Source organism: Podarcis gaigeae (genome assembly GCF_964106915.1).
Source record: "Podarcis gaigeae genome assembly, chromosome: 10".
Classification (NCBI taxonomy): domain Eukaryota; kingdom Metazoa; phylum Chordata; class Lepidosauria; order Squamata; family Lacertidae; genus Podarcis; species Podarcis gaigeae.
In genome coordinates, this window is record NC_139686.1 from 53,904,050 (window position 1) to 53,931,703 (window position 27,654).

Genomic DNA, 27,654 nt, shown 5'->3' on the forward strand with positions numbered 1-27,654 from the left:
TCAGCAAACTTTTTCAGCAGGGGGCCGGTCCACTGTCCCTCAGACCTTGTGGGGGGCCGGACTATATTGGGGGAGGAATGAATGAATTCCTGTGCCCCACAAATAACCCAGAGATGCATTTTAAATAAAAGGGCACATTCTACTCATGTAAAAACACGCTGATTCCCGGACCATCCACGGGGCGGATTTAGAAGGCGGTTGGGCCAGATCTAGCCCCCAGGCCTTAATTTGCCTACCCATGGGCTAGAGTATGATTCCAGCGAATGTTGGTAGAGTCTGATGGAATGTTGGAACTATATTTACACATGGAGGGAAGCAGTTCATACTAAGTGTGCTAATGTAGCCTTCCTGTTCCACTTTCTTCCCCTTTCCTTCTGTTTGCTTCTTCATTTTGATTTCTGTTTGGGAACTGGCATTGTGTAATGGATGTGCCAAACTGCAAAAAGTTTCAGAGTTTAAGCCACAGTGTCATCCAAACTGGGAAGTGGTGGCTTAATTTCAGAACTAGGATATCAAGTTAGGGGGTTGTAGCCAATGTTATGTAATTTAATGACTAACGTAGGCCCATTAATTTCAAGGAACTTATTCTTAAGTGGGACTTGGCTAGGTTTAGAAAATATGCAGAATGTATTTTCCAATAGCGATTATAGCAAATATTTTCCCCTGTGGATTCTTCTTGTGCAGAGTTTCTGATAATACCATAGAGTGCTACACGGCTCCAGAAAGAGAAGTGTCAGAGTGTCATGTCAGAATGAAAATCGATTCAGCGGTTCGTTCAGCAGGTCATTTTACATACAGAGAAAACCCTACTGTTTCTAAAATTTATCCTGCCAAATCCTTTCTTAGGTGAGTGAAATTTCCTATAAATATATTCATAGGAATGAATGAGCAAAGAGTAGCACAGCTTACCAAATCTCCCAAATGGATGTGCATTTTTATTCCTAGGTAATATGCCAAGCAGTTTTATATATTTGGATACCACTACCTTCCCCAAAAATGAAAGGGGTTTTATTGACAATTTAGAAACCCTAAGCCCATCATGCTGATACAGTCTCCGTTCACACATATTGGCTGCATATGGCTATTATGCTAGCTAGTGCTTTAGTGCTATGTGAATTAGCCTTTTGAACTTGCACTCCCCCTCGCATGCCCCTTCTCCTTTGGTGTAGCCATGAAGAGGAAATACAGAGGTTCTACTTCAGTTTTAGATAAACTGTAGTTTAGCATATCATCTGAATCCTAGACTGCGGTTAACCTTAGCTATGGTTAGTAGAAAAGAGGTCAGCTTCATAAACTACGGGTTGAGATAACCACAGCCTGTCCAGGTTTGCACAACACAGTAAGATGTAGTTAATCTAAAAGAAAAGTGAATATTTTCAAACATCTCATGACCAAGCTGGAGAGTAAGAGGAAGTGTGTGAGCCTAAGCCCTGCATAAGCTCAGTCTCATAACACTAACTATAGTTTAGCATTATGTCCAAATGAGACGTCTCTCTCGCACTCACACAAGCATATAGGAGAGCCAAAACATTTTTCACCTGAAGTGAACCACAGAATAGTGCCTTACCTAGCCAGGAAAGAAGGGGTCAGTGGAGATCTACATCAGGAATAAGGTGGGGGAAATCAAATCAACCTTACGCAGTGGGAATCAAAGGCCACTGTAGGGAGTAAAGGGGACTGCTCTATATAGGTAGGGTTGCAGTTTATGATTTCGTGTTCATTTCTTTCACAAGGCCATTTTTGATCTGTTGAGTCTAAATAACATATTGATATTTAAGAAAATGAAAATACTGCTGTGCATTTTGAAATGGTATTTGTTTATATGATTATTGTTTCAATTTCTTTTTTTCTCAGTGGTGGAAGCACAATTACAGCTCAGGGGATCAATCTGAATTCAGCACATGCTCCAAAGATGGTGGTAACCGTCCCTAAGCTTGGCAAGAACTTTACTGTGGTAAGTCTGTAGCACAGGGGTAGGCAACCGAAGGCCTGTGGGCCGGATGCGGCCCAATCGCCTTCTCAGTCCAGCCCATGGTCGGTCTGGGAATCAGCGTGTTTTTACATGAGTAGAATGTGCCCTTTTATTTAAAATGCATCTCTGGGTTATTTGTGGGGCATAGGAATTTGTTCATTCCCCCCCCCCCAAAAAAAAAAATAGTCCGGCCCTCACATGGTCTGAGGGACAGTGGACCGGCCCACGGCTGAAAAAGGTTGCTGACCCCTGCGTAGCATAAGTGCTAACTTTAGATTAATATGCGCATACCTTCAAACAGAGCATGCAGCACGATCCTGTGCAAATTTATGCAGAAGTAAATTATACTGCGTTCATTGGGACTTATATTCAGGTAGCTGAAGATGCATTTAAAAATTTGAATTGTTTGAGATGTTGATTTTTATTCTGCATATCTCTATATATCTTCTAGTTTCTGATTAACTGACAGAACGATGCAGTCATTTGCATTAAAGATGACAGCAGCTAGTTGCATTGGGAGGCTTAGCTTTCTTTAAAGTCTCTAAAAGGGTTTGATGGTGTACTTGGGCAAACAGGCATCACAGTGCAGGCCTATATGCCAGCTGAGCTTTCAAATACCACAAAATATATTAAGACCAGCCAAGCATGTTGAAAAATTATTTGTCATGTAGGCTGCATTTTATTTTTGTTGGAGAAGTGCTATTGTCATGGAGAAGTGTGTATATAGTATAGGGAAATTGAAGCCTGCATGTGTGGAAATACATGTGTGAAGTTGGTGTTCGTGTTGGCCTGACACCCGTTCCTAGTTTCCCAAACTATGTTTTAACAAGGCAGGATCATTAACATCCGAAAAAGCCCTTTCAGTGTGTGCAACCACCACCACCCCTTTTCTGCATTAGACGTCCACTTGTCGTCACTGTCATTTCCTTCACTCTTTCATTTCTGGTGAAACTGGAATGCTCAGATCTTAGCTTAGACATCTTAGCATTTGGGTGGATGCATCTGTCCAGGCCAAACACTATTCCTTTTTATTTCCGTCTACCTTTTTCCAAGTCTGTTATTGATCACCTAAATCTTCCCATTCACATTGTTAGGCATCCATGCTTTAGATTCTCTGTGAAAGGCTATTTATCCTCTGGGCTGCCATGACGGTCGAGATGCTATAACATTCCACCTTTTTACCCCTTGCTTTTATCTGGGTCAGCTACCAGCTACCCTAAAGCACACAGATCTTCTTCCACATTTATCCTGTTGTTGCGCAGGTTTCTTAAAAATCAAGTTAGATACTGGAGTTCAGGTTTTATCGGCCATGGCTTGCTTTCATTGCCTCATAGGTCACAATTAGGGTTGAGGCAAGAATACATAGGCCTTCATATTGTAAGCCACATGTATTTTTGAAGAAGGTATCCTTCTTTCCTGCAGCTCACTTAAAGGCTATACATATTTCAGTAGTACCCAACTTTTTGCAAATATATATATTACAACAAAGAATAAACACTGCCTGAACTACAGTGGAAACATTCAAGGAAAATGTCTTTTAAAAGCCAGATAAAATAGGTGGTATGTTAATTTAGTCTTGATCAGATGGATTTGGATTTTTTTTATTACAGATTATCAATGCAGTATTTCATGAAAAGCATCACATTTTTCAATTTCTAGAATCAATTTCAGAGTAAGAATGTCATGTCAAATTTCCTAGCAATAAGGGCACAACAAATGCAATTTCTCTTGACCTTCCCAATCAGTCACATTGCATCACCACTAAAGAGTATTATTAGATTTATTTATTTTTTATCGTTCTCTGAAAGCATCCTTTTTTCGAGACTGGCCTGATAAAGTAAAGAGCTATAGACCCTATTCTAATAGATGCCCACAAACTAGGTTATAAGTGTCACTGTTATTAATTTAAAAGACATTGGTACTCTGAAGTAGATTAGATGTGCAATGAATTTACGTTAATGAAATCAGTATGATTACCAGGATCTGTTCTGATGTATACAAATGCTTCTGTGTATAATCACCTACATATAAAAAATAGGAATATAGGTATCTTTTAAAGTAGTTATTAATGAAAAGGGATATAATTGTCTGAGGCCATTGCAGCAAAAATGAATGTAGTTACAAGCTTAATCTATGACTTGCTAGTATTACAGTGGTTCCTCGGGTTAAGTACTTAATTCGTTCCGGAGGTCCGTACTTAACCTGAAACTGTTCTTAACCTGAAGCACCACTTTAGCTAATGGGGCCTGCTGCTTCTGTGCCGCCGGAGCACGATTTCTGTTCTCATCCTGAAGCAAAGTTCTTAACCTGAAGCACTATTTCTGAGTTAGCGGAGTCTGTAACCTGAAGCGTATGTAACCTGAAGTATATGTAACCCGAGGTACCACTGTATTTCATTCTATTTAATGTAAACGGAATGCAACATATTTACATGCACACTATGCATGCTTACTCAGAAGTCAGTCCCACTGTCTTCAATAGGGTTTACACCCTATGTTTATGATTGCCAACACAAGCCTTTAATTTAAGCACCTTTAACTTCAGTTGGTACCCAGATTGCACCTAGTGCCTGCAATCTGCATGTGCTCCCTTGAGGCATACATATAGCTCATCATAAAAGAACTGTGCAAGATTATGGAACAATATCTGGTTTCTTGTTAATAAGGTTTGGTCCACACCTGCCACAGAATAGAGTGGGGGAATTACCTGCACTCTGCAGCTTGGGGAAAATAACTTAATTTTTAATGAATGAATGAATGAATGCTCTATTATGGGGGTTTTTTAATGGCTTTCAGATAGAAAACCAGCACAGCAAACAGATGACTGAGCTAAACCTTATATTTCGGCACTAGCCTGGTAGCCATAAGCAAGAAGGAATTCTTGCAAGTGCATGGAATTCAATGCATCTGAGAGAACTGGCTGGCAAAGGAAGACCAGAGTACTCTGTTCCTACTCTGTGCCCAGCATAGAAATGCAGTCAACTGCTGCTAGAAGGACAGAGGTGTTTGTTCCTCCTCTGCCAGCCTGTAGTGGGAGTAAGAAGAATTGCAGGCTAGTAACTTTTATGGACTTATGCTTATATTTATAAAGCTGGCTAAGCTAGGATTTTTCTGGATAACATTAAAAAGTGATGACTCCCACCTGCAGGCTAAGCAGTACTGTCCTTTATATTACATTGTTCTGCTGCACATCCAGACCTGACCTAAGGACAACACTGGACCTCTCAGAGATGCTGGGTTTTGAGAAGAAGGTGTGAGGGTTCCTGCAGCATCTCAGAGCCCTCACACCTCCTTCCCAAAGCCTGGTGCCTCAAATGTATGATTTGCAATACTTTAGGTAGGACAGTGGGGAAGAAAACATTCCCAGCTGCTGCCAGTTTTGAGTTTGAGATGCCCATAGCATTTTTGGCAGTAGTCTGGAATGTTTCTTCCATTGTCTTAACTAAATTCCATTGCTGGGTTATTTTTCTTTCCGCTCCAGCCTTCAACTGAATGAAAGACCACAGTCCTCAGCCATGGACTATTTGTGCTGTTCTTTCACGTGAAAAATGATGCAACACCAACAGCCTCAGATTAATTCTAGAAATGCTTTTTGTACACATGAGTTTAGATAAAATGGCAGAGGTTTAGAGTTCTATAAGATAAACTGTGTGTTATTCTGGAAGATCTTGGTCTAATCTATTGACTTCTTTTTAAATAAATGCAACATTAGGGAGTGGCTGCTAATCTGATTGGACAGAAGCTGCAGGCATTTAACCCCTTCCCCCCATACTGTTTTCTTAATGCAGATCTCTCAGTCACAAACTGACATATGTGCAAACTGCTATTTTCTCCATGGGGGGGGGACACAGGCACTTGTATTTCCCTCAGCAGATCAAATAACAGCTTGATGTGTTTGTGCGCTTTAGACTGCAGAAGGGGCTAAAACCCTCCACCCCTCCATGCTACTACTTCATCCCAATAACTTAATACACCACTGCCCACAACTCCTGCAGCTGCATTTAATAAAGAAAGATTGATCAATTGTGGTTATCCCAGCACAGTATGTAGTTTGGCCCTGAGTCAGCCAGAAGGCACACCAGAATTTCTAAGCTGGCAACAGAGTCTGACAGAGCTACTGCAATGTGCATTCTATTTTTGTATGCATGCTTTGCATTTGTGCAAATTGGTTATAGGCTCATTTCCCCAATTAGATTGGGGTGGGGGGAGAAATATACATATGACACTTGACTGTCAACTCTTGACTATCGTCTCGGTTCCCTACCATTTATCATACATAAACAACTTGTGTGTGTATGTGCTTGTGATCCAGCATTGCAGTACAAAGACAACCACTTTGACTGTCAATAAATCAGTTGCACATAGTCAAAGGCTGCCGCAATGTACACAGAATCATTCAATAGTTAAAAGGAAATATGCTGGATTAATACAAAAAAACTTAAAACATTTATATTATCAAAACATTACCTACTCTAAACAGAGCTATAGAAGTACCTTAATATACAGGTTAAGACTTTAAACAATAAAATTTATAGGCTAAAATCACCACATGGCCACTAATATAGTAAAAATAATGTTAATTAATGCAATGTACAATTATATTCAGAGTTTGGTGATATAGAATATAGCGTGATGTAGGTAGGGTCAAATAAATTCATCTCCTTTACAGTTGGTCACAGAAAAAATATATAGCTACGTTTGGGTAAAACAAAACTAAAATCGTCTTCTTCCCCTTTCTTCTTCTTCTTCTTCTTCTTCTTCTTCTTCTTCTTCTTCTTCTTCTTCTTCTTCTTCTTCTTCTTCTTCTTCTTTTGCCATGCCCATGTGTTTTAAGTAGAAAAGTACTCCTCCTTACCTTGCAGACTTGGCCATTTGAGCAATTTCTTATGGGTGTACTTCTTGCAGGTGCAGGTTGTGCTGTTTGCTTCTATGGAGCTGTCAGATCTTGAAATAGAGACCTATATTTTTTCCCCATTGAAACAAATGTGAAAATCAACAGGTTTAGAAGCTCAGTGTGTACTGAAAGTGGGCACATGGTTTTGTGTTAATGTGTTGGATCTCCATCCCTTGGTGCATAAAGAAACCTGTACTAGTGGAAATAAGACCAGAATTTACAACTTCCCAGAACCATTTCCCAAGATGGTAGGAGTGTTGGACACTGTAGCTGGACATAAAAGTAGAAGACAACGCTGAGTGTCCAAGACACACATCCATAGACTTTCACACACACACACACACACACACACAGAGAGAGAGAGAGAGAGAGAGAGAGAGATGCCCCTAATATAATTTGCGTAAGCCCAGTTTATGTAACATCACTTGGTGAGTGTTGCAAAGTATGCCCATGATTAGAATTAATTTTTCAATTTTTTTAAGCGAGTGTGAAGTTTTATAATGGAAACTTATATTGCTGCTATGTTTAAAGAATATGCAAGCTATAATTGGGACAATTCTCTGAAAGCAGAAATCAACAAAAAGTTGAAGTCATATAAAATGTTGTGATACTCAATTGCCTACTTATTCAGTTTCCTTTTCTTATTTTAGACATGTAAACAAATAATACCTCTTTTTGCCCCTTATTATTTTAGGAATGTAATCATCGTTCTAATGCTGAAATGATCTGCTGCACAACTCCAATGCTAAGATTCTATAACCTGACACCACCTTTTGTGACAAAAGTATTATTCATTTTTGATGGAGTCATCTCACCTGCGTTTAATTTTGATTATGTGAATGACCCGGTCTTTACCATTTCCTCAAAACCAGTGGTGATTTCCCAGGGAAACCAGAATATAGTGATTAAGGTAAGGGCTATTTGGTTTTAAATATGGTAAATGAGCTTGCCCACATTGCCCCAAAGAATTCTGGGAAACTTGTCTCGAACCAATGGGGATCTGAAGCAAACAACAATGTGGACATAATTTTGACTGGCATACAGATGGGACAAGATGTGAGACGCTTGGGTTAAATTTAGGTTTTCATGTATATTTAGTTTCTGTCAGTGCTCCATGTATATTTAGTTTCTGTCAGTACCAGCACCATTTTTTTCCTAGAAGAAAAGTACTGGTTTAAAGTTTGGCACTTATGTAACAACTTCATAGTAAGTATTGGTACCTTTTTTCTAGAAGAAAAGCACTGGTTTCTGTTAACAGACATGCATATGCCTGTAAAACAGTAAGGAATTTGGTTATATTTTTACAAGTGCTTGACCAAGAACTGGTGTTGTTGAGTAGCAATACATCTTTAAAACAAGATTGGGTCAGGTCTAGAACTCTGCTGTCAGTTATAAGGACCCGTTGCCTTTTCTTTTTTCTTTTTTTAAAAAAACATTTCTTTAAAAAGGTTGCTAAACAGTTTTACATCCCAGGAAGCAGACTTTAGCACTGGGCAGAACCACTAGTAATTGTGAGCAGGACACAGAGGCAGAAATGAACAAATTCAGACCGTGTTGGGCAATTGGATAAATGAAGCCTGGTAGATTTCACTGAAAATTTGACATGTGATAACTAAAACCAATCCTCGTTTGTGTTTGCTTCCTCCAACTCACTGATTCAGTTGGCAACAAAAGTAAACCTGGTTAAGGAGTAATGTCAAGCCTTACCCATGTTTGTGCCTTTGACAGCAATTTTGTAGTTGTAAGCAATTTCAGCACTTAATCCTGAATAACTTCCTACAGACTTCTGAATATAGTTCACTTTGGCCAAATATAGTTCACTTCCAAATATAGTTCACATGTGAACAGTATGTATCCTGCACTAAGCTCTTGCACTAGTGTTAGGTACGTGTTTTAAATATCAGTGGTAAGTCCCTACTTAAAATGAGAAGTGCATCATAGGGTAAACTATTATAGTTATTCAGTATCCTCCCCCACAAATCAAACTCTTAAGTGAGAGGCACTCATAAACTATAGGCCAGCTTTTGAGAACTTGTGTTCCTTCTGTCAAAAGGTCACTGTAGGCCGAATTGGCAGCATTCTGAGCTTTATATACACACAAAAAAACCCAGAGACAAGTTTACATGCCTCATAATCACGTTTTGTCATCCAGTAATTAAGCAAGCACAGCATGAAATTAAATGAGCGCTTGGTTCAGTGAACAAACAGTTCTTAGCAAACCAAAATTCTTTTATCTGTTTTCTTAATTAGAGTCAGAAGAATAGAGGAGCCTTTATCACTTGGTTTTTCAGTAAAACTAATCTAATGCGGCACATTTTCCTTTCAGCAAGTGAACATATTCGGACCAAAAGGTTCTTTTTACCTCACTCAAAGAGAACAGGGTACTTTATGCCACCGCCACCACTTGAAGAAAAAAAAATCCCACAGCTCTTAGGCAACTTATGTGGACTGTTGTTTTGGTTTTCAGCAAAGAATTGCAAAAAGTCCATGACAGAAATCCCCATCTTAAAAGTCTGTCTTTGTGATTTCAGATAAAGTCAGGCTGACGTAAGGTTGCACATGGAACCCCAACATTCATCTTCTACCTGTGCTTTAAAAAAAACCCTGTTCTGAATTGTTCTGTCTTCTGTCAACTTACGATTTGGGTTCTGAGCTACTCTGCAGAAAATAAAGCTCTGTGTTCCCCATTCACTCTTACGGGGAATCTAAAAATTGCTATAACTTTTATTCCTTCTGGGATAAGCAGACACAGAATATCTGCTCACATGGGGCTCTGTTTTTTGGGGGGGGTGGATGTTTGCTGCACAGCGTGACTGCGATTAGTCCTGGGAGGCTGCCATCTTCCTGTGTGGCTGGGGGAGGGGATTGTCTCCTGGTGCCACCTACCCCGTCCGCACTGGGCCTTCCATTCTGGGCTGGCCTTGCCTGCAAGGCCACTCAGAGGCAAGGACATGGGAACTGTGCCCTGGCATATTTAAAGCAGCGGCCAGGTACAGGGTACTCTCTTTACCACAGCAGATGAAGCATGTCAAATTGCAGGTCTGGGGTTTCTGTAGGGGAAGTAAGAGGGATTGTCTCTCCTCCAAAATCCACAAATATAATTTTCAGGCCAACTAAAACTCCATAATCCATATTAGTTTCACATTTTGAGGCAATGAATGACATCAAAGAAAGCATAGCTAGCCAGTTAGACAAAGAGAAGCATCCATTGTCTAGGCTAGGGTTGGAGAACCACCAGCCAATGGGTCTACTTAGATCTCTCAGACCTACCCATTTGGGCCACAAAACCATTTCAGCCAGGCCACCGTGTATGGGGAAGGTAAAAGCCTGGCTCAGCCAAAAGGGGGTTATACAATCAGGCCTTCAGAAGGCCCCTTGCACAGCATCTTAAAGGACAGAAACAGTCACTACAAACGTAATTGTAGCACCAGTTGACTGACAAGTCGATAACTGTAATGAGGAATGTGTATCAACTCAAAAGCACTAAAACCTGCAGACAGTATTTCAGGATCCAGTTCATTCCCTTTGCCAGTAAGAAGCCCGAGTATTTGTCTGGATTTATTCTGCAGCTGTAATAAATGGAAAATTACTGAACTCCTTTACAGGATTGTGCCAAAGTGTTGCTATGTATTATCAAATTGAAAGAAAATAAGGCTCTCCCTGTATGTATCTGTGATTTACAATAGAGCTCCTGGCATTTCATCAAAGTTCAGTCTATCCAAGCCATCTCGATGAATTCCTAGGATTGTTTTACAACACCTGAACCCCATTTGCCTGGATCCAAACTGCAGCAGTGATGATGATGATAATAATAATAATAATAATAATAATAATAATAATAATAATAATAATAATAATAATTTATTTATATGCCACCCATCTGGCTGGGTTTCCTATGGCCATTCAGCAACTTGTTGCAATTGTATGCAGTTGAGAGTAGAAGTGGCAGATACTTTTTTGTTTAGCCATTTGTAGATGGTCTTTGGAATTTTGAAGACAGTCCCTAAAACCAGACTGTTAGCAAGCAGTGATACTTGATTTAATGCATTCTAATTGCCATTCAGAAACTCAGTGTGTTTCTAAGTCTCAGGAAGGAATCAATGCATTTCAATGACCACTCACTGTCATTTGTTTTATTATATCTCCTTAATGAAAATGTTTAGCAAGAGGAAATGAGCCTGGCTTGGTAAAGCTTCCCTATTATCTTTTTTTTTCTTTTGTAATTCTGTTTCCAATTCTTTTTATCTGTTTTTTTCCCCAGGGTAATAACATTGACTCAGAAGCTGTTAAAGGTGAAGTGCTAAAAGTTGGAAGCAAGAACTGTGAGAATATTACTTTGAAGTTTCAGTCTGTTTCCTGTACTGTTCCTAAAGAGCTGCTAAAATCCAACCATGAACTAAACATTGTGGTAAGATACCTACCCTAGCATTGCATACGTGGTATAGTTTGAAATGTCACTTCTCTACTAATAATATTTGCACAGTTGAAGTTCTAATTTGTTCCTTGTGTTTACACATCATGCTTCATCTGAGTTGTTTAAACATTTCATTGGAAGCAGCACTTGCAATTACTTGGAGGAAGAGCAGCCAAAGCTTTCTTTTAACCTCTTCCTTTGGTATGAATTGGGTCCTTCCAATTAGGTCCCCTTCCCTACCTTTTTGTACTCATTCTTGTTGAGTGATCAGGTGTTCTCATGGTCTGCTCCACTGTGAAGACTTATTGTTATGAAGGGAGGAAAGAACTCCCATTACACTACCCTGTTGCGTTATCATCTCCAGCTGAATGTGTGAATTGTCTGCTTTCATGGCCCAGTTTTTTTAAAAGAACAAATTATCTTTATAGTCTAAAACATGGGGTTTATATTTTAATAATTCTTGATATTTTGAATTGCTGAATCTGTTCAAACGTGGGCAGTATCCCAGGCTGACTTTTCAATGTTTTGATTTCCAAGTTGAGCTTGTTCAGCTCTCCAGTTTGAGCCAACATGAGACAACCTTTACTCTAGCCTTAAACTGGCAGTTCCTTGGGATTAAGGCAGGGGTTGTCAGCCTGGTCCCTACCGCCCATTAGTGGGCATTTCAGGATTCTAGGTGGGTGGTCGGAGGTTCTACGGCACAAGCTGAATCCTCCTTCCATCGAGCACTGGTGGGCGGTAAGGAAATTTTACCATCAAGAAAGATGCATTAGTGGGCGGTAGGTATAAAAAGGTTGACTATGCCTGGATTAAAGAATATACTGAGGTTTGGAGGGGTTGCAACACTCCTGCAGAATCCTGGTGTTTCCCTCTGAATTGTGTTCAGTCCTCCATTTTCACAAATCTCCCATGGATAGATTTGTTGTTAGAAAGCGGAAAGCCCATTCTGACTATTTATATCTGGAAAAAGCCATGATGGAGGGAATAAAGAATGAACTCCCATTTCTCCTTCCAGTTCTGCTACTCTAATCAACATTGGAGCCAACACACAGCTGCTCTAAATTTTAAAAAGTTAGGTGATCCAACCATAGGCTTGCACATATTTGGCCCCTGAGATTACACACTGGGAGCTAGGGGTTAACATATGTCTTTGTCTTTTGGTACTATCACCTCTTCTGCACCAAGGAGTAGTTGGTGTGATATTTTCAGGAACAGAAGGTGTAACATGTATGCAGGTATGATGTCATTGCTCAGGCTCAAGAAAGCCAACTATTAATTGAAGTGTCCTTTGCAAAAGTCATCTATGTTCTTATAAAAAAAAATCCTTCCAGTAGCACCTTAAAGACCAACTAAGTCAGTTCTTGGTATGAGCTTTCGTGTGCATGCACACTTCTTCAGATACACGAAAGCTCATACCAAGAACTGACTTAGTTGGTCTTTAAGGTGCTACTGGAAGGAATTTTTTTTGTTTTGACTATGACAGACCAACACGGCTACCTTATCTGTAACTGAAACTATGTTCTTATATTTTACTATATAACCCTGGAAAATATTTTTTGAAAATTTCAGAATGCATGCCTTTGTTACATAAATGCTGTAAATTATTTAGTTATCATATTTGAAGGCATTAGATGTTGGCACATTCACAGTGCACATCCAGCTGCATTTCTCAATGTGGGAAATTAATGGGGCCAACATGCATGAAATAATGCATGCAAGGTGGCAGGAGTTTTTGTTTGTTTACTTTATTATTTTTCTGCTTATTTGCAAATTGCTTATGCACCCAGCATAAAAGGGAGACTTTCAAATCTATCATTCCAAATTGGACTGGATTCCAAAAAAGACAGAAGGATTGCCAAGTGCATTCCAACTCACTGAGATACTGTCATATGACACTAAATACTTTGGATTTCCTGGTTGATTAGTGCTGCTTGTTGCAATCTTCTCACTGAAAGACAACAACAGAACTGGTAAGGCAGAATCATTAGTGCGATAGAAACTTAAAGGACATTCCTGAAAAGATGCTAGATTTCATGATGAAGCACAAATGGCATTAGCTATTCTTTAACAAAGGGATGCAACCTTGGTAACTGCTTACTTACGCAGCCAGAGTAAACTATTAGTACATATAGGGAGGCCAGTACAGTGGTACCTCGGGTTAAGTACTTAATTCGTTCCGGAGGTCCGTTCTTAACCTGAAACTGTTCGTAACCTGAAGCACCACTTTAGCTAATGGGGCCTCCTGCTGCCGCTGTGCCGCCAGAGCACGATTTCTGTTCTCATCCTGAAGCAAAGTTCTTAACCCGAGGTATTACTTCTGGGTTAGCGACGTCTGTAACCTGAAGTGTATGTAACCTGAAGCATATGTAACCCGAGGTACCACTGTATTATAAAAAGTGTACCTGACAACAACTAGGATTCCTGCTAGCAATAACAGACCAAATTCCCACCACCACTCCAGATACCCCCTCCCACTTAACCTCAAGCATAGTCCATTATGAAGTGATTTGAGGAGTCCTCTGGAAGAAGGCAGACTGAAGCTCTAGCCAGTGGCATTTTGAGTATAACCAAAGTTGTCAGAGGTATCTAAGCTACTCTCTAGTTTTCCAGTCTTCCAACTGCCTCACTGCAACTGAGTCTCTTGCTGGAAATGGCTGCTAAAGTAAACATTTTTGCATCCTTCACTCAAATGCTGTTCATGTCCCTCACAGCTCAAGTGGCAGATGCAAAGGTGATACAAGCATCTGCCAATGCTCAGATTTTCTCTGTTGCTGAATCTCCTGAGCTGAAAAAGGCTACCCAAGGAGCCAGATGTTGGTCCCTCATGGGTCAGGGCTTCTCCACTGTGCTGCCAAGTCTGTCTATTTTATCTCTCTCTCAGGTTCTGGCTTGTGCTGTAGTTAGAAGGAGTTTTATTCTATTATTTCTAATACGGCATCTAATGTGACAATAGGCATTATATAAATTAATAAAATCAATCAATCTCTGGCCTTGAGAATAAAAAAAAAGTTAGGAAATGATGAGAGATAGGACTAGCATGTGTGACTTGCATGGGTGTGTTGGCGGTGATAAGAGTTGGCATGTTCTCTTATCAGTCCCCCAAATGAAATTGAGCTCCGTTATTGATGGGAGTTTTAAAAGCTAGCTATGGGTTCTTTGCCTTTTTTATCTTTCAGTGGCAGAAAGAAGTTTCATCAATGGTTATTGGGAAAGTATTGATTGTGCCCGAGCAGAGCTTCACAGGAATCATTGCGGGAATCGTGTGCATACCAGTTATTCTCTTATTGTTACTGTTTGGCCTCTTCCTGTGGAGAAAAAAGAGAAAGCAAATCAAAGGTGGTGGTGTTGTTCTTCATATTTGCTATTTCAGTTAGCAGCTAGACAGTTTCCTGCCCCAAGGAAGTTACAGGGGGACAAGAAACAGGGTGGGTAGCAAGAGGTGAAAGTGAGTGAAGCTGGTTATGTCCTATTTGGAGTCTAAGTCTTTGCCACAGTTGGGGACGTTAAAGCAATGGCATTCTGCAGGTGGGTTTTGAAGAAGGATAGGAAGGTAGACAACGCTCTACATAGGTGTTCTGAGAAGAGAATCCAGTCATAAGGGTAGCAAAAGTGTGTTATAACTAATTAGATTTTAAAGCTGGCTTTCTTCAACATTTACATCAAATATTGATGAGCTTGGAAGTCATAGATGGCCCACAACTCTCTTCTAAGCCAAGGGATGTTATAGATACACGTGGTTTGTTCAGAGTGCTTGTTGATGGCTTATGTGGCTGCATGCATAGTTGTCATCAAAACTTTTTAACCAGTATGGATGCCCTCCTGCTGCAAAGTATTCTCTTCTCCAGCACAGCAGTAGGAAACAGAATATCCTGTTGTGCCCTGATAAAATATGCAGAACGGGCAGTTGTCTGTATATGTCTGGCACCAAACTGTCAAAATATATTTCTCTTTTGCTATATGGAGGAATAGAGATACTCTACAGAACATCAGCTGCTCCACACAATCTAGCAGTGAAATAACTGAAACCTCTAGGATAATGCAAGTTTGTTCAGAACTTGGTGCTGACATTCTCTTGTGTTCCCACATGTTAAGAATTAGGTGGAGAGATTGTTCGCTATGACGGACGAGTGCACACTCCTCATTTGGACAGGCTTGTGAGTGCAAGGAGTGTAAGCCCTACAGCAGAAATGGTCTCAAGTGAATCCGTAGACTACAGATCGACTTTTCTGGAAGGTACTGTTTTTCTGATTAGTAAATATAGAAAATATGCCATATTTTAAACAGCCCACTTTGTAACCTATCAAATGACACCTACAATAGGTTGTATTTCTTCTGAACGTTTGCTATAATCCAGTTGTAATATCCACTTACTTAGCAGTTTCCCATCACCACGTGGACTGACCCCATTACCAATTTGTTTTTGGTGGGTGCTTGCACGAGTATCAAAACTCTATATGTCTAATTCAGCTGTTTAATAAAAATCTGTGCCTTACGTAAAATGGCAGCAGTCTCTGCTGTAAGTCATTCTGAGCATTACAGTGGTGGTGGGAGGGAAGGATGGAAAAGATTTGCCTTGAAGATGATCAGAGGCATCCCTATAATGAACGTAGCATGTGGTCCAGCTCTGTTTTTCCTTCCTTGTCTTTCCTTACATATCTTCCAATTTCCTCTGCTCTTCTTTAACTGATCTGCTGCTGCCATCCTGGTATAACTTCCATCTTTTTTCCTGCCTCTGTGCTTTTAGCTATCCTGTTAAGAGTCTCGCCTTCTCATCCATTAGGCTGCCTTGCCTCCCTCTCCATTTCAGGTCTATCATTCATGTCTTCCTTCAGTTAAGCTTTTCCTGACCTATCCTAGCCTAATTTTTCCTTCCTTTCTCTTTGGTGGATTTCATTGTGTATCCAGTGCATGCCTTTTGACTCTTGTAGGCCAGTAGAACCTTCAACTCCTAAGGAAGTTTGTACGGGCCACTTCCCATAGCTGTCAACTTACAGATTTGAAAATAAGGGACCAGCGGCCTTGAAAATAAGGGACCAGCAGCCAAAATAAGGGACCTGCAGTCTCACCTGTTCCAGGCACTCCAGTCTTCCTGTCCTCCTGCAGTCTGGTCAAACTCATGCTGGTAGCTTCAAGAACACTGTTCAACCAACTTTGTAACCAGAGGTTCAACTGAATAGAATCTGAATCACATGCAGCACAAGGCCTATGCAGCCTCAACTTAAGATGGCTCCCTGGCCTGGCTTTGCACTGCAAAGTTTGCAGCAGCACGTGCAACAAAATGGTGTCCAGCATTCAAAACCCCCCTCAGCTTGCATTAACTAGCCACACATAAGGCATGCAAGCTCCACCCCCCAGTCGTTCTTAGACTCCTTATTGGGTGAGCAACACAGTTGGAGCCTCCCTCATCCCTGGCCAGCAGGGAGGGAGGGAGAGGAGCTGCTTCCTTTGAAATTTAAGGAACATCATTTAAGGGACATTTAAGGGACATCTATCAATAAGGGACAGCAGTAGGACATGGTGCTGGAATAAGGGACTGTCCCTTCAAATAAGGGACACTTGACAGCTATGCCACTTCCAAACTTCATACAGCCATTGTCCCTCCCACACAGCGGTCTTTAGGAGTACATGGGGCTGCTGGCAGGCTTCTGACACTTCAACTGGTGCTTGCAGAAGGGTTGTATATATGCAGTGGTGGCAATTTGTGGAATCATGATGGCCTTCTTTTTAAGCTGCTGTGATCACACAAATTGCAGCAGCTATGTGTCAGCCTTCTGGTTCATACAGTTGGCAGTGCTATGAAGTATCTGCAGCCCTGTCCACTCCCAGAAGGTAATTCATGAGGCTGCTGGCATGAACTGGTCCTGAAGGCAGTACAAGGGAGCTCCTAGGTTTATATATCCTTAGGGCCGCTTCATAAACATAAACAAAAAAAAAGCTGTCTGTGGGCAAATCCCAGCTCCCTCAGCCTGAAAGCAAGATGAGCTCCACAACCCCATAGTCACCTTTGACTGGACTTAACTGTCCAGGGGTCCTTTACCTTTACCTTATGTTTACTGCATTGTTTGGGCCATCAGAAAATAATTGGCCGGATTGTGCTGAAGTGAGGAGAATCTATCTGAGAGCATTATGACAGTTAACTAGCTATAATGTTTAAATAAAATTATTTATCCAGGTTTCTTAATTTGCAAAGCTGTTACTTTTCATGTCCTTAATGTACCACTCTTGTTCAGGTACTATAATTGGTTAAAATCTTAACTGAAGTCCAGTCACAATTAAAGCAGTTAACATATTTTTTTTAAAAAATAGGCGGAGAACTCTAGATCAAATAGCATCTAGTCTGCAGGCGAGCGGTCTGAGTTTAATTAGATCTCAAGAATCCTGGCTTCAGATATAGTAATCAGCTTAAGTTAGCCTTTCTGTGTTGTAAGAAACATTACTGGTGAAGCGATGTGATTAAATATTGGCCTGGGTTCCAGGTTGAATATTTGGCATGGCTCAGAATGTATCTAAACATCACATTTGTGCTCCATTTGCGGAGCACCAAGCATGTAGGTCAGTTCAGAGCATAAATACAAAACCCTCCATTTATGCCAGTTACCCATTATCTGATGTAATCATTTGACAGCCCATGAATTGCTAGCAAGGTGGAAGAGTGCCATTTCTGTGCACTCTTCTAACAATTACTTGTTCTTCTATATGCTCCACTATGTGGTAAAACTATGTTGCAGCACATGTTCTCTCTGACTTAACCATCAGGACCACAGTTATAAAAAATAATAAATGCTTCTGCGTCTTAGTGATCTTTCCCAATGAAAAAATAATTTCATACATTGTCCCTAAATGGGATATATTTATAACATTGTTCCTTAACTCCCCCACCTCCAAATTCATCAGTCACAACTAATACAAATATTTATAACAGTTGAGGAGTGAAATTAGAAATATGATAGCAATATTAGAATCAGATTGGTACTGAAAGGCTTCTAATTTTATTTACCATATTACTTTAGACTATTTGTAGCTGAAAAGAGCCTTGTAAATTTGGCAGTCCTGTTTCTAGACATCTGCAATATAAATATAATGGATATTTCATCTAAATATGACCATAACAATTATTACATTATAGCTGCTTCCAGACAGGTGGCTCCTAGTGCTAATAAATCATTGCTCTTCTGCTCTTAAGCAGAATTGCAGTTTTCTGTGTGTTCATCCTGCTATGTCCCATCCATACTTAGTAGATGTGGCGTAGCATGCCCTCCAACACCAGAACTTACTTTTCTGTGGAGGATATGAATTGCAGGGTCTCCCTTGGAAACCAGACTAGACAGGGAGTTGCCATCAGTTTTTTGTGTTTGTTTGTTTGTTTGTTTTGGTATGCTATACTGTGCTCACTTGTGGGTTTAAGCCAGACTGACTGCAGCTAGAAAACAATATAAAAATCACAACAGTCTGTAAAGATCAATATCATATCAGTCACTGCTTTGAAGTGAGATATTTTATTTTAATATATTTAAAAAGTTACGGTCAAAGGTTAACATCTGCAATACTTAATTTTGTTGCAGTGTAAAACTGCAGGAAATGAATCACTCAAGCTATTTTCCTAGTTGAATATTTACCATTAGATAAATATAGTCACAGGCGCTTAGGAAGTATTCATCAGATTTTCAGTTGCCCAGCAAATGATAATCTAACAATAACCTATGGACTTTGCTATATCCTCCTTTTTCACAAATGTGTCATTTCCCAATCCTATGCTCCCCCACAGATAATACAAGTACAGATAACTCTGGCTGCAATTTCTAGTTTGGGTCAAAGTAGAATTCTGCAAAATTCAAGTGGGGCCTTGACTTTTGCTTTCTTCAGTCTAAAAAATTAGATTGCATTATGACAACATTGGTGAGACATGGCAAAATGGCATAGCTTTATATAAAACCTCTGAATTAAATATAAAACCTCTGAATTAAAAAGGCCAGACAATTGATATAATGGTCCATTTTGGCAGAGAGAGATATTGCTTTATTGCAAGTCACATCCTTTGACCCAAAAGCCTCCAGATAATCTTTTCTTTGTTATTGGCTTCAGCATTAAAGGCCTAAGGCTTAGAATTCAGAACAGATTCTGGAGCTCAGGCCTGAATCAAATTACATTGCACTGCCTAGATCAGTGGTGGGGAAATGGATCTGGCCAGCTGTATCATTATGACACCAAAATGATATCAGATGATTGACACTAGTCAAAATTCAAAGGAGGTTGCTGTAACGGCTGATCATTGAAAAGCAGTTATAGCAACCTCTTTTGAAGATGCAATTCCAGTGCCAGTGAGCTTGGCCGAAATGGCCTGGTGAGCCACATGGGAGAGACCAAGTGTGCCTAAATAGAGATTCCACAGCTGGAGATTCCACAGCCCTGGCCTAGATTCTGGAACCATACCCTACAAATCCCTTTTTTTTCCATGTCAGAGCACAGCGGCCATTTTGGACACAGCAATCTCACGCCTGCCCCCAAGTGCTTTTTTCAGGACCACAATATTGCGCACTGTCCCAAAACTCCCATTTTTGGGTGCTGTGCTCTCATCTGGAAAAAGCATGTCTTGGACTCCGCAATCTTGCACGGGTCACATGACTAGTGCAGGGGAAGACACATGATCTGGTTTGGGGACTCATCATGTTGGAGGGTCTGTGAAACTCCACCCTTAAAAGGGTACATTTCATTCCCCTCCCTTTTAAGCTATAGGAATGCCGTTAAGATCTTGTTATTTTCTGATGTTTTGGCGTGATGTAATGTTTTTATCTTCTATCTTTCTAACTGAATTATTTTTAGCATGATCTTATTATAGGATACTGCTTTTTAATAACTTTAGAATCATTGTTTTGATGTGCGTTGGTGATTTTGTAAACTGTGTTTCAATCTACTAACAGAGAAAGGCAGGGAGGAAACGTTCAAATAAATGAAATCCAGCCCTTTATGATAGAACTCATTGCTGATATATCTACTTTTATTTTTTTTATAGATCAGTTTCCAACTTTATCTCAGAATGGATCATGCAGACCATCCCATTATCCTCACACGGACCTATCTCCCATCCTGTCTACTGGAGACTCTGATTTAGCCAGTCCATTGTTGCAGACTAATGTCCACATTGACATAAGCGCCTTAAATCCAGACTTGGTCAAAGAAGTTGAGCATGTGGTTATTGGTGCTGATAGCCTGATAGTCCATTTCAGTGAAGTAATAGGAAGAGGTAGGTGTTGAGTCTGTCACCTCAAGCCACACATCTCCACAGTCGTGTATCAAGCATCAAAACATCTAATTGCTTCTTGGAATTACTCTTGCGAATAGTTGTTTTAACCAGCTGGCAGAATGCCATTACAGTAGATTCCAATTGTACCACTAAGGGAAAGTAGTTCCACAGTAAGAGGGTCATTTCAGAGAAGACCCTCCCTTCTCAAGTCCCAATGTCTGGCAGGCATGGTAAGGCCTCCAGTAATCTCAGGTCTGGATTTTACAGAAAGAGGTGTTCTCTCAGATAGCTGCATATCAACCACCAGCTCGTGCAGGCTGTTTAGGGCCTTGAAAGCTAGCAACAGAACTTTTTGGCTCAGTGGTGAATAGGCAGGCAATGGAATTCCATTTGTGTATGTGTGCAGAATGATGAGGATTCCAACCGAAAAGCGCATGTAAGATTGCAGCTTAATTCTAACAAAAATGATTATTATTTTTTACACTTGAGGTTAGCCGAAGAATCTAGAGAATATGTAGTGTTTGTTGTAGCTGAACATCATCAAGTGTTCATCATATTTCTACCTTCCTCCTCCTCCACACATCTCTTTAAGTGGCTTCCATAGGAAACTCAAGCCATCTCTTCAGTTGCTGCTGCTCAGCCCAGAACCCCTTCAGCTTTAGCACTTGAACAGCATTCTGTGCCTTTGGACCGTTCTCTGAAAGACAACTCAATTAGCAAATTTACTTTAGAACTTTAACATGCAACACATTTCTGTAGAGAATTAATTTATCTACTTTACTTGTTACATGGCTTACCCATTTGTTAAGCAAATGGCTAGCTTTAGAAACATGGAGAATTCCAATCATGTTCCTATTCAACCAGATTTTGAGCCTTCTATCCCTAAATTTCAGTTTGATCTAGACCACACTTTGGATTTAAGGGGGTAGCTGATTTTACAAAACACTCTCTGACCATCAGCTATTTTTTCTGTGTCTGATGCATCTGATTCCCTAGTCTCTAATAGTTTCATCTTGTCCCCCCCTCCAATATCTACGTCTATTTTAATGAATTTGTTGAATCCCCATTTAAAGTCCATATACAGCAATATAGCTTGTGGCAGTGGTTTCATGATACATTATGCAAATTATTTTTCTCTCTCTCTACCTGGAATCTGCCACCAATTAAAGTCTTGATCATATATTGCCATTGTCCTTAAAGGTGATGGGAAAATAAGAGTCAGCACTGACTTCGTACAAACCTTTATCTATGGGTGTAAGAAATAACAGAAGTCTGGACCTGGCAAGTTGTCCTCTCGGGCGCCTGGGAGGGGTTCCAGATGGAGATTAATGGGGAATAAGGGGCATGCCTCCCCTTACCTTTCAAGGGTATCGAAAGGGCACGACCCGTGGTCATCAGCTAGTGCCTTTTCTTTGCAAGTGGTGGTGGAAATCCCTGTCTCGCAGATGAAAAGGTGAGGGCACTGGGCACAATGGCTCTGTCCAAAGACAGCCCCAGTAAGCTACTGTGGTGAGCTGTGGAATACCTTTGAATTCGGACATAATTGGCAAGTGAAGAGGCACCCCCCCAAAAAAGATCCTGATTTATGCTGCAGGAGAAAATCATTTGTTTGGAAAGAATGAAAGACGCTAATTTCTACTTTGCTTGAGCGGTGGAAGGAGGGGAGGGGAGGCAATATTTTGAGTCTTTTTCTTTCTTTCTCGGGATCTGCGTTATCTACCCTCCCCAAAAGTAACAGAAGGTAAAGTTTTCGGGAAGAGTGGACTTTAAAGACACCTATTTGCGATGGATTTATTTTATAACTAAGGACTTTGCCTGAAAGAAAACGGAGAATAACAATCTTGAGGGACTGTTGAGGGATTTTGACCACCCCTTGGAACTTCATATTGTGATATAAAAATAGCAAATAGTAAAAGATTGGTAACAACTGGATTGACTGTCTGTTAAGCACTAGGAAGAGAATAAACTGTGGAGTCGGATGTAATGGAATTGAGGATCGGCAGGTTGAACTGCAGAAAGATTTATTAGTTTAGGGGGGAAGATGGAGAGGAGATATGGATTTTGTTGATTATTAATTACATCAGTCCACCCCCCTTGAAGGTTAAAGTTGGAAATGAGAACAGTGAAAGGGGCAGGAAGGACCACAATGTGTACCATCTTGACTTTCACACAGAGAAGAAGAGAGACGGATTATGTTTATTTATAAATGATTTATTAATGAACTGGTAGTATGTAAAATTGACTGGGACGCAGGTGGCGCTGTGGGTTAAAGCCTCAGCACCTAGGACTTGCCGATCGAAAGGTCGGCGGTTCGAATCCCTGCGGCGGGGTGCGCTCCCGCTGCTCGGTCCCAGCGCCTGCCAACCTAGCAGTTCGAAAGCACCTCCGGGTGCAAGTAGATAAATAGGGACCGCTTACCAGCGGGAAGGTAAACGGCGTTTCCGTGTGCGGCTCTGGCTCGCCAGAGCAGCGATGTCACGCTGGCCACGTGACCCGGAAGTGTCCCCGGACAGCGCTGGCCCCTGGCCTCTTAAGTGAGATGGGCGCACAACCCCAGAGTCTGGCAAGACTGGCCCGTACGGGCAGGGGTACCTTTACCTTTAGTATGTAAAATTAAACTTGGCGAAATGTGAAGGGTGGGTGACACTGAGAGATTGGCAGTGTTAGAGGGAGGCAATGTGTATTATACAAAAAAAAAAAAAAATTCTAGGGGTTTCATTTTCACCCTCTGCATGCAGCACTAGTGAGGCTGTTGTTTATTACTGGGGCCAGACATCAGGCAGCAGTGTTCAAGGCCATGTTAGGGAGGAATGCGTGTATGTTGTCTGGGAGGAAGCAAGATCTGTTTTTCAAAGTGTTACTCAAGAGGTAACAGAAGGAAATGTTTCAGAATAGATGAATGACTATGACGGGTAGATAAAAGAGGATTTGCCCTTCTCGACTATTTTGTTATAACAATGTATAAAAGCCATAGCAGAAATTGGTAACTGAACAGGTGATGTGTAGGGAGAAGGGATGAGTGTATACTGAAATGATAATTGGAAAAGTTATTTTATTGGGAGCAGCAAAGAAGGGAGGGAAATAGAGGGGACATCGGGGGTGGGGGTGGGTGGGAAGTCAGCTTTTGAATTTGTTTTGATTTTGTATTAATTTGGTGACAGTTTGTTCAAAATTATGGAAAATCAATAAAAATAATTGGCAAAAAAAGTAACAGAAGGCTAACCTTATTCTCAATGCAGGGCATTTTGGATGTGTCTACCATGGAACTTTGTTGGATACCGATGGCAGGAAAATCCACTGTGCTGTGAAATCCTTGAATAGTGAGTCAAGTTTTTCATAGCGAACCACAATGAATTTCAGAGTCAACAGAATCAGCTGCCTTATCAAAGTGCACTTTCACACCCTAGCAGTATTAGTTGTATATATGGGCTATTTTCGGACGGTGTCTTGCATATAAAGTTCCCCTAACAATTGATTTGTCTCACCATGTCCTTATGGAGGAAAATTCACATCCTCCACACCCCCCCCTCCCGGATAAATAGAAGATTAAAGGAAAGAAAGAAAACATGCTGGTATCATTTTACACACTGCTGGGCTGCTTTGTATTCATTTTTTATGAGTGAGACAGTTGGAAACTGCGGGAGCAAATTGGCACACACTAGTAAATGGCCTTCTTCTGGCTCTGCACTTGGGACATATCTATTTATTATTTCTAGTCTATGAAAAAGGAAGGGAGGTGCAATAAAAACAAGGAAAGAATTCTGGAACTACAAATGTATGCTGTGAATGTGTTAAAGTATATTCTGGCCATGATAAACATTCATTCAGCTATGCAGATGACAATTCAAGTTCAGTTGGCTATAGATACAGAGTTCTGCCTAGTTCTGCAAACACTTAGTAATGTTTCTTATCTGATTAGACATGCTGGATATAATATTTAGAGGAGGGTCTATTGACCTAATATTGAGAGAGAAATCAGATATCATTTAATAAATGAGTATTTAAAAGAGTTTTGTTTCGTTCTGAATGCGGGGAGAGGGGATGAGGTAAAGGGTAATAATTGACACTTGTTCCTGTAAATTTCAGTTGTGTTAAAATGTGCTAAAAATTATCTGTACTATGGCTTGGTTTTGCTACTGCATTTCTCAGGGATTACAGATTTGGACGAAGTATCCCAGTTCCTAAAAGAAGGAATCATAATGAAGGATTTCACTCATCCCAATGTCCTATCACTGCTTGGAATTTGCTTGCCCAGCGAAGGGTCTCCTTTGGTTGTGCTTCCTTACATGAAACACGGGGATCTTCGGAACTTCATTAGGAATGAGTCTCATGTAAGTACAATCCAGGATGTGCTTCAGTGATATCGTAAAGTTGGCCGTTATACATGACTGCAGCTCTGCTCAACCTAAACACGTTAACTGATTTGTTCAACCATGGCACAAAATGAGTTCCCAAGATCTGTCATCTAACTAACTTTTATTATATGATTCTGCCTTACAAATATTTTAGTAGACTGGGAATATGTAGCATTACTATTCCTCCTTACCTGGGAATAAGCCCCATTGAATTACATTGAACTTTCCTATGAGTAGATTAAAGGTAAAGGGACCCCTGACCATTAGGTCCAGTCATGGCTGACTCTGGGGTTGCAGCGCTCATCTTGCTTTATTGGCCGAGGGAGCCGGCGTACAGCTTCCGGGTCATGTGGCCAGCGTGACTAAGCCGCTTCTGGCGAACCAGAGCAGTGCACAGAAACACCGTTTACCTTCCCGCTGGAGCTCTACCTATTTATCTACTTGCACTTTGACGTGCTTTCGAACTGCTAGGTTGGCAGGAGCAGGGACCAAGCAACAGTAGCTCACCCCGTCTGCCAACCTTCTGATCGGCAAGTCCTAGGCTCTGTGGTTTAACCCACAGCACCACCCATGTCCCTATGAGTAGATTAGGATTGCATTTTTTTTATGCATTGCCATTAAAACCAGATGCTATGTTTCCTCCACTATGCAAAGTTTAATTTTCAAAAACCTGGTGGTAAGACATAGGACAGTAGTCACCAACCTTTCATGGTCCCTCCTTGTGAAAAAACCCAAACCCATCCACACAGACCCACACAGGCAACATTCCCTACCTCTCAAAAAAACAAATTCAGCCATACATCTTTCTCCCAACACACAAACTCAGCCAGGCAAGCAATAAGTCTCCACACCCAAAAAAACAGTGCAGACAGGCAATATCTCTTCCCTCAGTCCTCAAACAATAAAACGCACCTAGGCAACATCCCTTGAAAACCAGCCCCACCCATGTAATTTAAAAACAAACACCCCCCCCCCCAAATCAGGAGGGACCAGAGATCTTGGTAGCATGTCAAAGGAGGTGTTTGTGGCTGGTAGATCATAAGCATCATGTTAATGACCCCAGACATAAACCTAATGACATGCTTCAATTTTATTTTGAAACTGACTTCTGTACTATGGTTTGTTGTTGTTATCAATTATTAAATGTTCTGTTGTATTATGTTATCTAATGAAAATTGCTGCCCATGTTTTATAGAACCCAACAGTAAAGGATTTGATTGGATTTGGTCTGCAAGTGGCAAAGGGAATGAAATACCTCGCAAGCAAAAAGTTTGTCCATAGAGATTTAGCAGCAAGAAATTGTATGTAAGTACAGCAGTCTGATTCCCACAGTCTTTTTGGCTAAAGTAATGTTTGAAGAAGGAACATTTCACATTGCACAACTATATTTGTTGCTCTCGTGTCATGCCATTCTAGTGTAGAGCTCAGAAACTCACTTCCACTGATGTAATCGCCATGCCGAGAACTGCTGAGCTTTACACAGAAAGCTATACAGTGGTACCTTGGGTTACAGACACTTCAGGTTAAGAACAGTTTCAGGTGAAGAACGGACCTCCAGAACGAATTAAGTTCTCAACCCGAGGTACCACTGTATATCACTTGTGCAGCACAATCCTGTGTGTATTAACTCTGAGGCAAGTCACAATGCATTCTGTGTTGCTTCTAGGGAAGTGTGCATAGGTTCGCAGCCTTAAAAGCATTTTTCTGGGCAGAATTATTCCACTGAAATGTTTCTACTTAAGAGATCATTCTCTCTTCCTAAAAATGCCAAGGCTTACCTTTGAAATCCTTTGCTTCCATGCTCCTGGCTGAATTGGACACGACAAACTGTAAATGTTATTCATACACTTCAACCAAAATAAAACAGTTTCTGCTTGAAAAATGAAATGAATAAAATTTCAAAATCTATTATAAATATTATTCATCTCCCAAGCCTCAGTGAGTCAACTTTTGTATACCCATATAACATACAATGCATTGAAGGGCATGAGAAAATTTGAGGGCTCACAACCTACGGTCAACAAGCTGTAAAATCAATTGTCATGTGTAACCTGTTGTAGACAATGTTAATTGCCAGGCACATTTTGACTAAACAGTTGCCTTCAGTGACATAGATTCAAAAAGGCTGCTTTCAACATAAATCCAGAAGGTGCAGTGTAAATAAATACTCACGTTACCAAATGAAATAATGTACTAGGGTCTTCTACTCAAACATTTGAGGCGTCCCTCCTTCAACAACAAAAATGTATTCATGCTTTTCTTCTGTGAACACATTTTTTAAAAAAGAAAGACACCTTTGTCAGATTTTATTGCTGCTGGTCCATTTGACTTAGAGATGTTTGCACATACAAGCTCTCCAATGAGCCTAGTACAAAGGAGCTTAGGTACACAGTTCCTTCACTGTGTACCAATGAAGGAACTTTTTTGCCATAGCACAGCACCATTTTTAACATGTTTGCTTGTACACAACATTGTGAGCTGTTGCCTTTGGAGTGCTTGCAGGTGAATTAACTGATTCAAAAGCAATTGTGGCTTGATGTCACCATGATAGGTGACAAATTACCTGCAAAATTTGTTTTAGAGAACTACAATTTTCCTCTTTTAGTTTCATTATGCAGTTGCTAAAGTTACTCATCAAATGCACATCTTCCCTATGTTACTGCACTGAAATAAGCACGGCTGAGTTACAGAAAGAAAATAAACCAAAGTTCTGTACAGAGGGTCTTTCTGTACGTGGCTTTGCTTTGACCTCTGCTATGCAAGAATTTTTATACCTAAC

At 40.6% G+C, this 27,654-nt stretch overlaps 1 protein-coding gene across 4 annotated transcripts in view; it reads left to right on the plus strand.

Annotated features, from left to right (window-relative positions):
* Positions 1-27,654, plus strand: part of MET (MET proto-oncogene, receptor tyrosine kinase) — a 96,530-nt gene that overhangs the window by 63,755 nt on the left and 5,121 nt on the right. For all 4 annotated transcript variants that reach the window (XM_083698920.1, XM_083698917.1, XM_083698919.1 and 1 more), the window contains exons 9-18: positions 685-846; positions 1,855-1,954; positions 7,560-7,775; positions 11,127-11,273; positions 14,456-14,615; positions 15,372-15,512; positions 20,290-20,520; positions 23,760-23,840; positions 24,670-24,851; positions 26,071-26,180. In XM_083698920.1, the coding sequence (XP_083555046.1) occupies positions 685-846; positions 1,855-1,954; positions 7,560-7,775; positions 11,127-11,273; positions 14,456-14,615; positions 15,372-15,512; positions 20,290-20,520; positions 23,760-23,840; positions 24,670-24,851; positions 26,071-26,180 (1,530 nt within the window). The remainder of the gene's footprint in view (positions 1-684; positions 847-1,854; positions 1,955-7,559; positions 7,776-11,126; positions 11,274-14,455; positions 14,616-15,371; positions 15,513-20,289; positions 20,521-23,759; positions 23,841-24,669; positions 24,852-26,070; positions 26,181-27,654) is intronic.